At 39.7% G+C, this 13,242-nt stretch overlaps 1 protein-coding gene across 1 annotated transcript in view; it reads right to left on the reverse strand.

Moving 5' to 3' along the window:
- The window catches only part of ADGRV1 (adhesion G protein-coupled receptor V1), a 361,649-nt gene that overhangs the window by 27,916 nt on the left and 320,491 nt on the right, over positions 1 to 13,242 (reverse strand). The window contains exon 87 of the mRNA XM_089483154.1: positions 1,627 to 1,748. Coding sequence (XP_089339280.1) covers positions 1,627 to 1,748 — 122 coding nt within the window. The remainder of the gene's footprint in view (positions 1 to 1,626; positions 1,749 to 13,242) is intronic.

Raw genomic sequence — 13,242 nt, forward strand, 5'->3', positions numbered from 1 at the left:
GGTTTTTCTAGCTAATGAATAGCACATCTTCACAAAGGCTCAATAGCACAAGGGGTTGCTGCCTTCCTTGTCAGTGGAGTAGTCAGTCTGCTCCAGACTTTAATTCAAATGTGAAAGGTGCTGTCGTAAGCACTGAATCTATTTTGAGGGGCTGGGTTCAGTACCTTGGACAGTTTCCGACTAAACCCAAGAACAAATTCATTACTCCATTGGCATGGAATCTACATGCCACCACTTTCCAGAAGCATATCCCAATTTCATCTGTTACTTTAAGGAATCCATGTAACTGAATTTCTATTTTATTTTATTTAGATCCCACTTTCCCCCTCTTTGAGACTCAAAACATGAAGGAGCTTGAGAAAAAGGCAATATCACTATCATGCATTTATTACACTTATGTTCAGTTCTAAAAAGTTCTAAATAGCTCATGATCTCTCCCAGCCAGGATGTCTTCCAGCTAGCTAGTTATCAGGTTAATACTTTTCCAGGTGGGTTACTGAAGCTGTGCTGAATCTAAACCTCTCATAGCTTAACAGTGTTGAAAAGTGCTGGAAAGAATTACAGTGCTCACTCACCTGATATGGCTGCTGTAGCTTCTGTAGCCATTTTAGATTATCCACAGTTTAACGTGTTATCTGAACCTTAAAGTTGTGGCTAATCTATACAATAGTTAGGTGAAACAAGCCATCTTATTCAAAAATTGCATGTTTAAAGCAGCAATAGTTAAAATTGGCTAAAGGGTGGTTAACTAAGTGGTTAACTAAGCAAAACCCTCTGAACTCTTCCTGGCTGCTTTGGAAAGGGAACAAGTAAGCCTGAGATCTCCTGTGCTCATTCTCATAGGCTGAAATACAGTTTACCATGGCATTTACCAAACAATCTAATATACCTTCAATGATTATTGAGTAAATATCCTATCTAGACTGCATGTCTGTGAGTGAAGTTTGTTCAAATACTTATAGAATCTGCCAAAGCTATTTTTTTAAATAATCAGTTGAGAACTAACCAGGTTACTCTATTTTTTAAAGACAACAAAGTGTTGTCTAACTATATTTTTGCAGTACATTTGAATTATGTATTTTTCCCCTGATGTTAAAGGCAAACAAAGTCAAGAGGACAGTCGTCCCCTCCCTTATGCGGGGGATCCATTCCGGAACACCCCTCCTCCCCGTGTAAGAGAAAAATAGCATATGCTCATGCCTCATTAAAAATAATGGGGCGTGTGCACATGGTGCCACACAGTGCATGCAGCACAGGCACATGTGCCATTCATTACATTGAGTCATGGCTTCAGAGTATAGTGAAAGCCATGAAAGGGAAGCCCACATATGGCGCGGGCTCACTGTATTACAAAATAAACCTTCACTGGAAAGGGTGAAAACACCTTAATGAGATGCAAGCATTTTAATATTTTTAAGCACAATCCTCTAAGGACCTGAGGATTATGAAGAATGCCTTTTCTGGCTTACTATTTTGAAATTTCTATTCTGAAGCAGACCAACCGAGATACTACTGTTTTACATTTAAAAACTCATCTGACACATACAACTGACTGCATACTGCAGTCAAAAGCACTTTGAATTTTAGTTAAAAGTAGTAAGGAAGGAATATAGGTTAGGTACTTACTTGTAGACAGTTGAAAATGACAAAGAAGACCAACATCCATAGATGTCTGTAAGCCATGTGCAGTCCTCCCCATAGCCATGTAATGGAAATGAGCGCAAACAGGTACAAAACCAGTGGGATCTCTGAAATAGTAAGAACAATTTTTTTCAGCTGACATGCTTTGTTTAAAAAGGCCAGTTTCTGACTATATTTATGTATAAAGACATTTTAATTTTTTTCAATATTTCATTTGTATATTGGTATTACATAAGACATGTGATCTACTAATGACCAAGCATATTCCTGCATCTGCCTTTTCCTGCATTCTGCCAGGTATTTATTTTCTTTCTCTTTCTCTTTCTTTTACTTTCTTTTCTTTCTTTTGGTGCAGTGTTGGGTGTGGCAGTGGAGAAGGTAGCAAAGCACTATCTGCTGACCATCTTATTTGGTTGCCTGGAAAGCAAAGACCTAAAAGCCACATTTAGTAGCAGATACTGAGGTCAGTAGGTGCAGTTCTCTTATGAAACATAATCAAAGGTGCTACATTTACCGGGAAGAAAAAGCACATTTGATTTGGCAATGTTAAACAGTATGGGAACCAAGTGAAAGCCTTTTTGAGTCAGCAAATGTCAGCTTTCCAAAGTATTAAAGGGCAGGATAGGATTTCTAAACCACAAAGTCCAAAAAAGGAGAAAGGTACAGTTAAACAAACAAATGAAATTCCTTAAATTCCATGAAAATTGTATATCAGGTGATATATGGTTGGCCTTTGGTATTGACATTGTACTCACAGTGGATTTCAAAGTCTGTATTTGTTCAGTTTCGTACCTTTCAAGAAGAACAGGTGCTGCAAAGCATTGCTCTGTTTCTGCTTTATGTGACTTCAACAAAACTGACTGTCAAATGGGAACTTTGCATAGGAACACAGTAGCCAACCCAGACTTCCAAGCTCACATATCTATCCTTGATACATTATAAACTGACAGGTAGATAACAGTATAAATTGCTTCCAGCCAGGCAAGAAATAGCTGGTATAAGGAGCATCTTCATCATCATCATGGCAGTGATGTTTTTCTTTTCTTTTTTTAAAATCAATCTTTATTTCTGTTCACAAACCAAGGACTACTTGAAGCAACAGAACAAATAATAGGCAGGTGAAGCCTGCAGGTTCCTTCATGTGGACTCTCATTATAGCCCATAAGGTCTTTAAGGTTAGTCCTTTAAGTGAGGGCAAAAATTGGACCACACTTTTTAACTCTCAAATTTAGGGACCCTGGTCAGCCATAAAAATGATCCTGGGGCACCCTCACTGGGAAAAACCTCACTGTTGTCCAACAGCTGTCCATGGCCCTTTCCAGAAGGGCACCCTAGTACGTACTGTGTTCGTACTAGGGTTGCCCGGGGGCGTCTCTTTCAGAAGCCCCCAACCCAAGTATGTACACAGTACGTACAAAATGGCGGTGCCCATTCTACATGGGTGCCACCATAAGGACGTCACGGCCGCGCTGCCTCCAAACAGAGCGGTGTGGACATGACGTCCTGGCGCGGCGGAAGGGCGCCTGTGGCACCCTTCAACAGCACAGGAAGGAGCTCTGAAACGGAGCTCCTTCCTTCATTTTTTTTCGCTGGCGCAGCCTTTACATGGTTGCATCAGCGACATAAAAGAGAAAGGGCCTGAGCAGCCCCTTTCTCTTGTTACCCGCTGCTGTTGGGGTGTCCTTGGGGCTTGAAGCTTCAAGGACACCCCTTTCCAGGCTGCGGGAAGCGGCCTTTTGCTGCTTCCCACGGCCTGGAAAAGCGGCAGATTGGGGTCTCAGGACTGCCGCTGTAGCAGCTGAGGCCCCGATCCATCGGGGAAAGGGGCAGGTACAGGCCGCTTCAAAGGGGTGGTCTGTAAACCACCCAAGCTAGCTTCTTTACAGTACCAGGTCAAAATACAATTTTGATCATTTTTCGGCTGAGATTGGCCCTATGTCCCTTTCCATCCACCTTTTTTTTTTTACTTATTTACTTATTACTTAATTACTTATGTTGTTACACAGTGATGTTTATCACACTATACTCTTAAAGTGCTACAATTCCACTTTGACTCCTCTAGCTGCCTCCTGTTGCATTCTGGGACTGGCAGTTTTAAGGAGGAGTATTTAGAATTCTCAGGCCTGTTACAGACAGCCAAAATAAAGCTGCTTCGAGTCACAGTGGAGGTATGGTGTTTCAATTATGCATGCATCCTAAGAGTCCAGAAGCCACACCAAAGCCACGCTCCAGTTCTTGGGGCTGGAGCGTGGCTTTGGTGTGACTTCTGGACTCTTAGGACGCATGCATCATTGAAACACCATACCTCCACTGTGACTTGAAGCAGCTTTATTTTGGCTGTCTGTAACAGGCCGTAGGCAGAGTTCTCTGCCTGAGAATTCTAAATACCCTTCCTTAAAACTGCCAATCCCACAATGCAACAGGAGGCAGCTAGAGGAGTCAAAGTGGAATAGTAGCACTTTAAGAGTATAGTGTGATAAACATCATTGTATATCATATACCTTCAACATAAATGCATGTTTCCAAATTGGTTAAAAAAATAGTACAGTAGTAAGATGCAGTTGAAGTGCAATAAAATGGAAACGAACAAAACAAAGTATTCATACCAACACAGCAATTCATTCAATGAGGCACTCTAAATTAAAACCACTCTGAGTTCGCAAAGCTAATGTCAGAAGTTCTTAAAAGCTCAGGAAACAGAAATGTTTTTGCCTGTCTCCTAAAGGATAGTAACAAAGGCTGCTGCTGATGAACCTCCTTATAGCAGAGGCTCCAAATGTGAGGAGCCAGCACTAAGCAGGTTTTCTCTTTGATTCCTGCCCACTACACCTCTGGCAGTGGTGGTGGGGCATAGACCATCTCAGTTCCCAGACAAATTGATGTGGGGAAGAGTGGTCAATAGGCTAATATATACTTGGGTCTTCAGTCAAAATAGGGCTAAACTTTTGGGAAATGTTAAGGAAACTGTTAGGGGGGAAATACCAGACAGTTGGAAAAATCCTGCCTATCTCATCTCTCACACAGCCAGCTTATTATCATAAGTTACTGATTTTGGAAGTAAGTGATCCTAAGATTAGAAGTGAAATATCAATGGTGTCTTACAGAGTTAACTTCCAAGAGGCTGATACTTTTACAGTATTATCCTAAATGTATTTTTTTCTGAAGGAAGTCCCTCAGAATTTAGTGGCACTTACTTCTAAATAAGTATGTTTAGGACTGGAACTTAAAAACTGAGAATTATACAAACAATAAAGCACTGTAGAAATATGACACATTTTTTGTTAATACATCTAATTTGATATGCATAATTTTGCAGGGAAAAATTCCATCTCATTGATTTTCAATGAATTGCAACAGACCCAGTGTAATACCAAAGCGCTTATATCAATAGATGTCCCTTTAGAGAAGTGTAGCAACTTAGTGACAGAACATTATGATTTTCACAGAGAAGTGCCTACTTTCAATAGCCCTAGCATCTCCAGAAAAGGGTGGGAAGGATATCCAGTTAATGTAATAGCTGGACCAATGATGAAAATAGGAGGCAGAACAACACAGAGATTAACATGTAAATCATTTTCTCTCAACCAAGGGCCTCACAGTATATATATCCCACTCACTTCCATACCAGCATTCTCTGAAGATGCCAGCCACAGATACTGGTGAAAGATCAGGAATAAATTATTCCAGAACACAGCTACATAGCCTGAAAAAAATACAAAATAAAATAGGAGGCAGCCTCCTGTATTCCAGTGGGGGGAAAAGATCCCTTCTACAATAAGTGTTTGATGACTAGAAGGACTATTAAAATCTTAATTTATATTACAGTACAACAGGATAGCTTCCTGCATATTCTCCACTGGAATAAATGGAAAATACACCAAAGAACATTTGAGAAGTTGCACAATTCCAGCTCCTCTATATTTTCCAACTGTCCCAGATTGGCAGTGACAGTCCCAGTTAATAATATGTTGTCACACATTTTCAAAATCTTTAAAAATATCCGAGTCTTCTCCTCCAACTTCCACCCTTATCCTCAACTTACTTCAATTGTTTGAAATTGAGTATAAAGATACCAAAGTATTTGCATGCAGTTAACTCAGCAGAGGGAGAGGAGTGCATGTATTTGAATCTTGCCCTCCTCAGTAGACTCAGGGAAAAGCAAACTACGGCAGCCTATCCTAGCTCGTTTGTTGTTTGTTAATAAAATATACTATCTTGACCACACTCTGATGTTGCATGGCTACACATGCCACTGTTTTTATTTGTGAAATGTTGGAGTGTATCCATCCGTACCAATGGAGCAAGCTGAAAATGTTCACTGCAAATTATGCCCTGTATCATTAAAGCAGTTATCAGTTAAAGCTGCTACCAGCTATTTTTCACCATTAATTTGCATTCATATATTTTACTTCCATTTTTCTTTTAAAATGTGAATCTTTTATAGTAATTTTCTATGCTTTAATGAACCTAAACTGCTGTGCTGTGAAATAAGAAATTAATGTAATATATTGAAAGCAATTTAGAAGCAGTAATGCATACAGTGTGTGTATTTAAATGATTATGCTTAAGAAGTAAAATGATATTGAATGTTCTTTCAAATGTAGCTCTCTTCTTTGGACCAGTTATGTGTGTGTGGTGGAGGAAGAGATAAAAGTCACTTGAAATTATACTGAAACACAATGGGGCAAAAAAGATCAATGTGCCAACATTTTACGTAGGGTTGAGAGTAGGCATGTTAGTTAGAATTACAAATACCCTCTGTATACAAGGTCCTAGAAGCCAGCCATGATCTCTTAGTCAAAGAATCTCAGATAGCAGGGAAGAGAAGATCTTGAAAAGTTGTCTTCAGCTAGCACATTAAATAAGAATAATCAATGGGCCACCTTAGTATAAAGCAATGACGAGGGAGCAAGCTTGTTTTCTGCTGCTCCAGAGAACAGGACCTGGAACAATGGATGCAAGCTGCAGGAAGAGAGATTCCACCTCAATATTAGGAGGATCTTCCTGACAGTAAGGGCTGTTTGACAATGGAACACACTCCATTGGCATTTGGTAGTGTCTCCTTCTTTGGAGGTCTTTAAACAGACGCTGGATGGCTATCTGTCAGGGATGCTTTGATTGAGAGTTTCTGCATGGCAGGGAGTTCGACTGGACAGCCCTTGTGGTCTCTTCCAGCTCTACGATTCTATGATTCTATAAAGCAATTCCTTAGTTTTTATAGTGTTCATCTGTTGTTGTATTTTAATATTTTGTTTTTCCCTGCCTCAGTCCATAGGAAGAAGTGAGTAAGGAATAAGTATTGTTGCTGTTGTTGTTATAGTGGATTTGAGTCTTGTTGTTAGTACCTAGAGCACCTTTAGGTATCTTTCGCTTTCAGAAATGTTGCTATTTTGTTTGTTGTTTTTTGTTTTTTAATGTGTGTTGACTTCCCTAAATCACCAAGCACACATGATCTGGACCCCAGAGCAGAGCTTAATGTAAAGGATCTCAGAGGAGCTATTTCTTCTTTCAGAGGACTTGCTAGTTCTTTTCGGTTTGTCTATCAGTGTAACAGATGACCTTGCTTGGTAGCACTAGTGGTTGGACATACAACTAGCATTGGAAACATATTTGAGAGATAGAACAGTGGAAATTATGGCAGGGTCAAGAATGAGCAGAGAGCTTGTCTTAGGCAGCAGGTGTCTGCATCCAAGGAACTGGGGAACTGAGGTTATCACTGCAAATGTGCATACACAACTGAAAGCTAGGGTGGGAAGCTATTTTTTCCCCTCAGTATTAAACAAGAGAGCAGATAAGAGTCCATTTTCTGTGATGAGTGAGATTTGTGTTTCGAGAGGTCAAACCATTGTAGCGATGGCAAAGAATCTACTGGTTATAATTTAAAATTATACCATAAACCTATATTTAATTGTCCCAAGTAGAGTAGACCCACTTAATGTGTGAGAAATAGGTATGCAGTTGGTCCACTTTGTTTGTATTAATAATGGAATTAGTCCACTTGGTCCTCTTTTTCATATTTGGAACCCTTCCCTGACCAGTTTTTTTTAAAAATGCATATTCTCTCCTTTCTCTATCTATGATGTCACCTTGCTCTCTCTCCACTAACATTCAGCTTCATGTACATTTAAATGAATCCACAGCTTATCTAGTAAACAGTGAGACAGCTATGTTATGATGTCTATGTGTTCCTTCAATAATTGATAAGTGTCATATTCAAAAGGATTAATTACTGCAGTGTATTAAAATGAAGTGGAGGGCAGAATTAAAAGATGCTGAAAATGTCCTGGATTTCCTGTTTTGCTCGGTTCTTTGGGAAACAGAGCCCCTGCTCTATTATGCTGCAGCCTTGTCACTAACAAAAGACTCACTATGGAGTGCCTAACCTATTAATACAATGCTGAACCTCAGCCAATATTCATAGTTCAATAGTTGGCTGAGCATACCTCGGTGACATTTTGTCCTGGCAAGTCTAGCATATTTTGATCAAACAAAGCCTTGGAAACAGGAACAAATAAAACTTGCTGTGCAGCTCCTAGGATGACTTAGATGACACAGACTATGTCCACCAATAAGCTGTTGCAGTGGAGGGTGGGGAAGATCTGTCAGTAACATGTGTTTAAAGCAAAGATAGATAGGAAATGAAAGGACTTTAATTGGCTTTGTTAACAGTATCCCACCTCTAAATAATTTGATAGAATGATTTTGGTACTAAAAATAAGAATAAGACAGCCTGAACAGTCATCACTTACATTCGCCATGCATAAAACTCAACACATCAGATAGCAAGAAGTTGGTATATTAGCAAAACAATGTAGGTGGGAAGCAGTACTGAAGCTTAGGTGCAAATAAAATACCATTGCTTGAATCCAGGTATTATTACTTTGTGATTCCATCAAACCATTAGATTGTATTCAAACATAATATGGTTTATTTTGTTGAACTTTCCATTTGTTTAATTGTCTTTTGTAAAGACATACACAACACTGACAGACTTTTGTGTCTGGAATTTCAATGGAGTCTGTGACAACAGCTCTTTCCTACTCAGGAAGAAACTGTTAGAGCCTGAGAACAGTCTGTTCTGTTGGCTATCTAACCATACCTGCTAAACTAGTTGGTACCTTTATGGCATACTTTTGGATCAAAATCCAAAAACATGAAGAACTAACACTGAAGATAATGACAACAACAATAATAAATTCTTACCCACCTCTCTCTGGAGCAGGGTACAACATAAATTAAAACACACAATAGCAACAGCACTTACATTTCTATATGGCTTCACAGTGAACTAAGCACTCTCTAAGCAGTTTACAATGTGTAAGCCAATTGCTCTCAACAAGCTGCATAGTCATCCAACCAACCTACCAGAGGATGGAAGGCTGAGTCAACCTCATGGAATCAAACTCACAACATTGTGGCTGCAGTACTGGCATTTAACCACTGTGCCACCAGTTTAAACATATTTAAACACATAATTTAAAATACACAGTCAGAAGACACATTAAAATCATCCAACATAAAATTATTATTATTTATTTTTAAAAAATTGAAATTAAATTTAAAATTTAAAATTCACAGTTTAAAAATGATTAGGTAGCTCTGCCAGAAGAGATATGTCTTTAATATTGTTTTAAATTCAAACATCATGGTTAGCTGTCAAATGTCTCCTAGCAGGTCTTTCCACAGTCTAGGGGCAGCTGATGAAAATGTCCGCTGGGTGACAGTTGCCAGTCAAGTTGTGGCCAGTTGAATAAATGTCCCCCAGAGGACTTGTGTGTATAAGATGGATTATACAGGAGGAGATAATCGAATAGGGAACCTGTACCCAAACCATGTAAGTAACATGGAGGAAAAGTCTTAACAGTCTCAGGTGTTAGTTCACTATGAAATTCCAAATGTATGATTCTGTACTTTTGATCTTGTATACTATACAGAAATTAAGCCTAATGCTATATCAAATTGCATTTCTTAATGGAAATACTGGTCACAGTCCATCCCACTGATTACAAAGGGAGAGTTTAGTACTTAATTTCTAGCACAATTGTGCCCATGTCTATTAAGAAGCAATCCCACAAAATTCAACAGACTTTATAAACAGCTTAATTTTGTGGTTTTCTAGTTGTAGGATGACGGTGACAGGAGAAGTTGAAACTAGTAGAATTTTCTCTTTATTAATCCTCTTTGGACCTGAATCCAAAAAATTTATGAGCTCAGTTCATGAGTTAAGCATTTGTGCCAAGCAAAACTGTCACTCACTGTAAGTCCATTGATGTTCCTAACCGTCTAATCTTATCCACATTTATGTGGAACCTATTCCCAAAAGCCCGATAACAATTATCCCCAAATGAAAGTGAATATAATCATACAGTATCTCAAAACTTCATAATCAACCAAATAGCATCCAACTAACTTCTGTAAGAATAGGAGCACCTGAAATCTTTAATGGTTTTGCTAACTGTTGAACTATATGCCACTTGCCAACATGCCTAAAGCTTCCTTGGTGACTAATATAAGAAAAGTCCAGTGGGGGCAACTGGGAGTGGAAACGTAGCAAGGTAGAAAGGGTCAATAGGCCCAGTGGTGGCTGGTGGCTTTCATGTCAAAGGTGGGGCAAATCTGCTATCAAGCCCCCATGCAATATCTCCTCAGTGTAGTGTAAATATCTGCCAACAGACCTACACTCTGTTTTTTTGTGGGTTTTTCAGGCTATGTGGCCATATTCTGGAAGAGTTTATTCCTGATGTTTCACAAGCATCTGTGGCTGGCATTTTTAGAGAATGCTGGCATGAAAGTGAATGGGGTATATGTATACTGTGTGCTGGTTGAGAGAAAGTGATTTACATGTTGATCTGTGTGTTGGTCTGTTGCCGAATGGCAAGGCCTCAGGGTGTCTATTAGCTTACTTGCTAATTAGCTTATTTGCTGTTCACCGCTATGATCTTTGGAATAGCAGTATATAAATAAAACAAATTATTATTATTATTATTATTATTATTTAATTAATGATCCATTGTCTGTTGGGAAATCCCCCTGACCCTGAGTGGTTTTTATTTGCACTTGCCATTACTTTAAATCAGGGGGTGGGGGCTTTGGTTACTGCAGATGGTACTACCAACCCCTGCAATCCAAGTAGACCACAAGTTGAACATGAATCAACAGTGCGATGCAGCAGCTAAAAAGGCCAATGTAATTTTAGGTTGCATCAATAAAAGTATAGTGTCTAGATCAAGGGAAGTAATAGTGCCACTCTATTCTGCTTTGGTCAGGCCCCACCTGGAATACTGTATCCAGTTCTGGGTACCACAATTCAAAAAGGACATTGAGAAACTGGAGTGTGTCCAAAGGAGGGCGACTAAAATGGTGAAGGGTAAACCATGCCCTATGAGGAATGACTTAGGGAGCTAGGAATGCTTAGCGTGGAGAAGAGAAGGTTAAGAGGTGATATATTTGAAGGGATGTCATATTGAGGAGGGAACAAGCTTGTTTTCTGCTGCTCCAGAGAACAAGACCCGGAACAATGGCTGCAAGCTACAAGAAAAGAGATTCCACCTGAACATTAGGAGGAACTTCCTGACAGCAAGGGCTGTTCGACAGTGGAACAAACTCCCTCAGAGTGTAGTGGAGTCTCCCTCCTTGGAGGTCTTAAAGAGAGGCTGGATGGCCATCTGTCGGGGATCCTTTGATTGAAATTTCTTGTATGGCAGGGGGTTGGACTGGATGGCCCTTGTGGCCTCTTCCAACTCTACGATTCTATGAATCTATGGTTCTATAAAAGACAATTGTGTGTGAGCATGGCCCAGTCCAGACAGATGGGATAGGACACCCTAATCACGTGTGAGGGGTGGCGCTTCTAGACACCCCTCGCCCCTCACACGTGACGAGGGCATCAAAATGGCACCACCCTGTACAGATGGGCACTGCCATTGTTACATCCCGGATGCATAATATCTGCGCGTCGCGGTGCCATTATGATGTTGTGAGTGCTCCATTGGCGCACTGCAATGTCATAATGGTGTCACAAGAAGAACCTGCTTTTCATGAGTTCTTTTTGGTCCACGGGGAAGTCCCGCGGTCTGGAGGCTGCGGCTTCACCACGGACCAAAACTAGGCGCCGGGAGACTGTCCTATTTGGATGGTCTGTCCCGTGCCTTTGTCTCTAAGAGAATTCTAGCCTAGACTTTAACCGAGTTATCTAAAATTCTGAACTTACTACTCAAGACGGATACCTTGGATACCTTTAGAGTCTTGATTAAAACCCAGAATGGATTCACAGCACCCCTTAAAAGAACACTACTGCCATCACTGAAGATGTCTCTATCCACATGCTTCATCATCAATGAAAGTTGTTTTTCATTCAGCTACAGTTATTTACATTTTCATGTAGTATGAGACTGACCATGGGTTGTCTTTTAAGCTTAGGGGTCTTGGTTTCTTTATGGAATAAATCAGTCAAAGTTTTGCTCAGGGAAATACACTAAGGTGTGTGCTCCCATGATTCACCTATTGACTAAAGACTTGATTCTAGGTGGTTGGTAATCCAGCCCATACTTTTCTTCTGATAACTATCCTTGACTGTAAAGTTTCAATATAGCTTATTGAGGAGAAAATAATTTTCAGCTGTCAGCTAAGGATTAAAAGACTTTGCAAGTAAGTCAAGAGTATAATACCCATCAACCAAGCACTACCAAATGTCTCAGTTCCTCTTGTAATGTCAGCATATTGTGTTCATCTTTTTTTCTTGGCAGTCGTAGTTATGTTTTTCTTTAAGTTACTAAAGAGAATAATTAAAACACTGTGTTAATAATACTACAGGGATTTTTTTGTGTAAATACTTGCCTTGCTTTTTCCACTTTAAAATTTAAGGAATTATTTTTCTAGTTTATCCAAATAGTTTAGTTAGACTTTAAACTCCATTTTGAAATATGTTTCCTATTTACCAGAGGGGCTAGGAGGGCAGAAATAGAGGAGCACTATCAATTTAATGTGACAACTAAAAATGAAGGACAAGACTGTGCCTTTGACTCTCCTTGAATTAAGAACTCTTTTGGTTCATGACACAGTGAGGGTTTTTTTTAAATGCAGTTTTAGTTTTTTGTAGGAAATTGCGTATTGGCCATCCCTGTATTACGTAAAGGAAGGAAACACAATATCAATGCAGGAAAAGCATTAATCCAAAAGTAAAGTTACTTTTAGGAAAGGAAAGGAACAAAAGACAATGGTCAAGTTGGCATGAGTGAGGAAAAACTTTGCATGCCAAATCAGGTTGTTTGTAAGAAGCCTCCACACAGATGGGAAATGATCCAGAAAGGAACTTCACAAGTTCAAGCAAGGTTTCCTTGCCACAAAGTAAAGGGGACATATTTGTGGAGATGTACTAAGGAGAACACCATGGAGGGATCTGGACTGTGATCACTTGCTTGCCATTATAATGACTGCAGGATTTGTAAGGAACAGTCTCAGGATAGTGGGATCTACTTTGCTTTCCAATTGCAGCTAAGTGGAAACCTGGATTTGAGTGAGTGCTCATGTAAACAAATTTGGAAAAGGTTGTCTCCGAACACATGCTCAATTTAGGAATGTTTGGTCAATACCATGACCAAT

The sequence above is a fragment of the Sceloporus occidentalis genome, unplaced genomic scaffold (genome assembly GCF_023333645.1).
Source record: "Sceloporus occidentalis isolate IW3139 unplaced genomic scaffold, rSceOcc1.0.p SCAF_1, whole genome shotgun sequence".
In the NCBI taxonomy this organism is placed as follows: domain Eukaryota; kingdom Metazoa; phylum Chordata; class Lepidosauria; order Squamata; family Phrynosomatidae; genus Sceloporus; species Sceloporus occidentalis.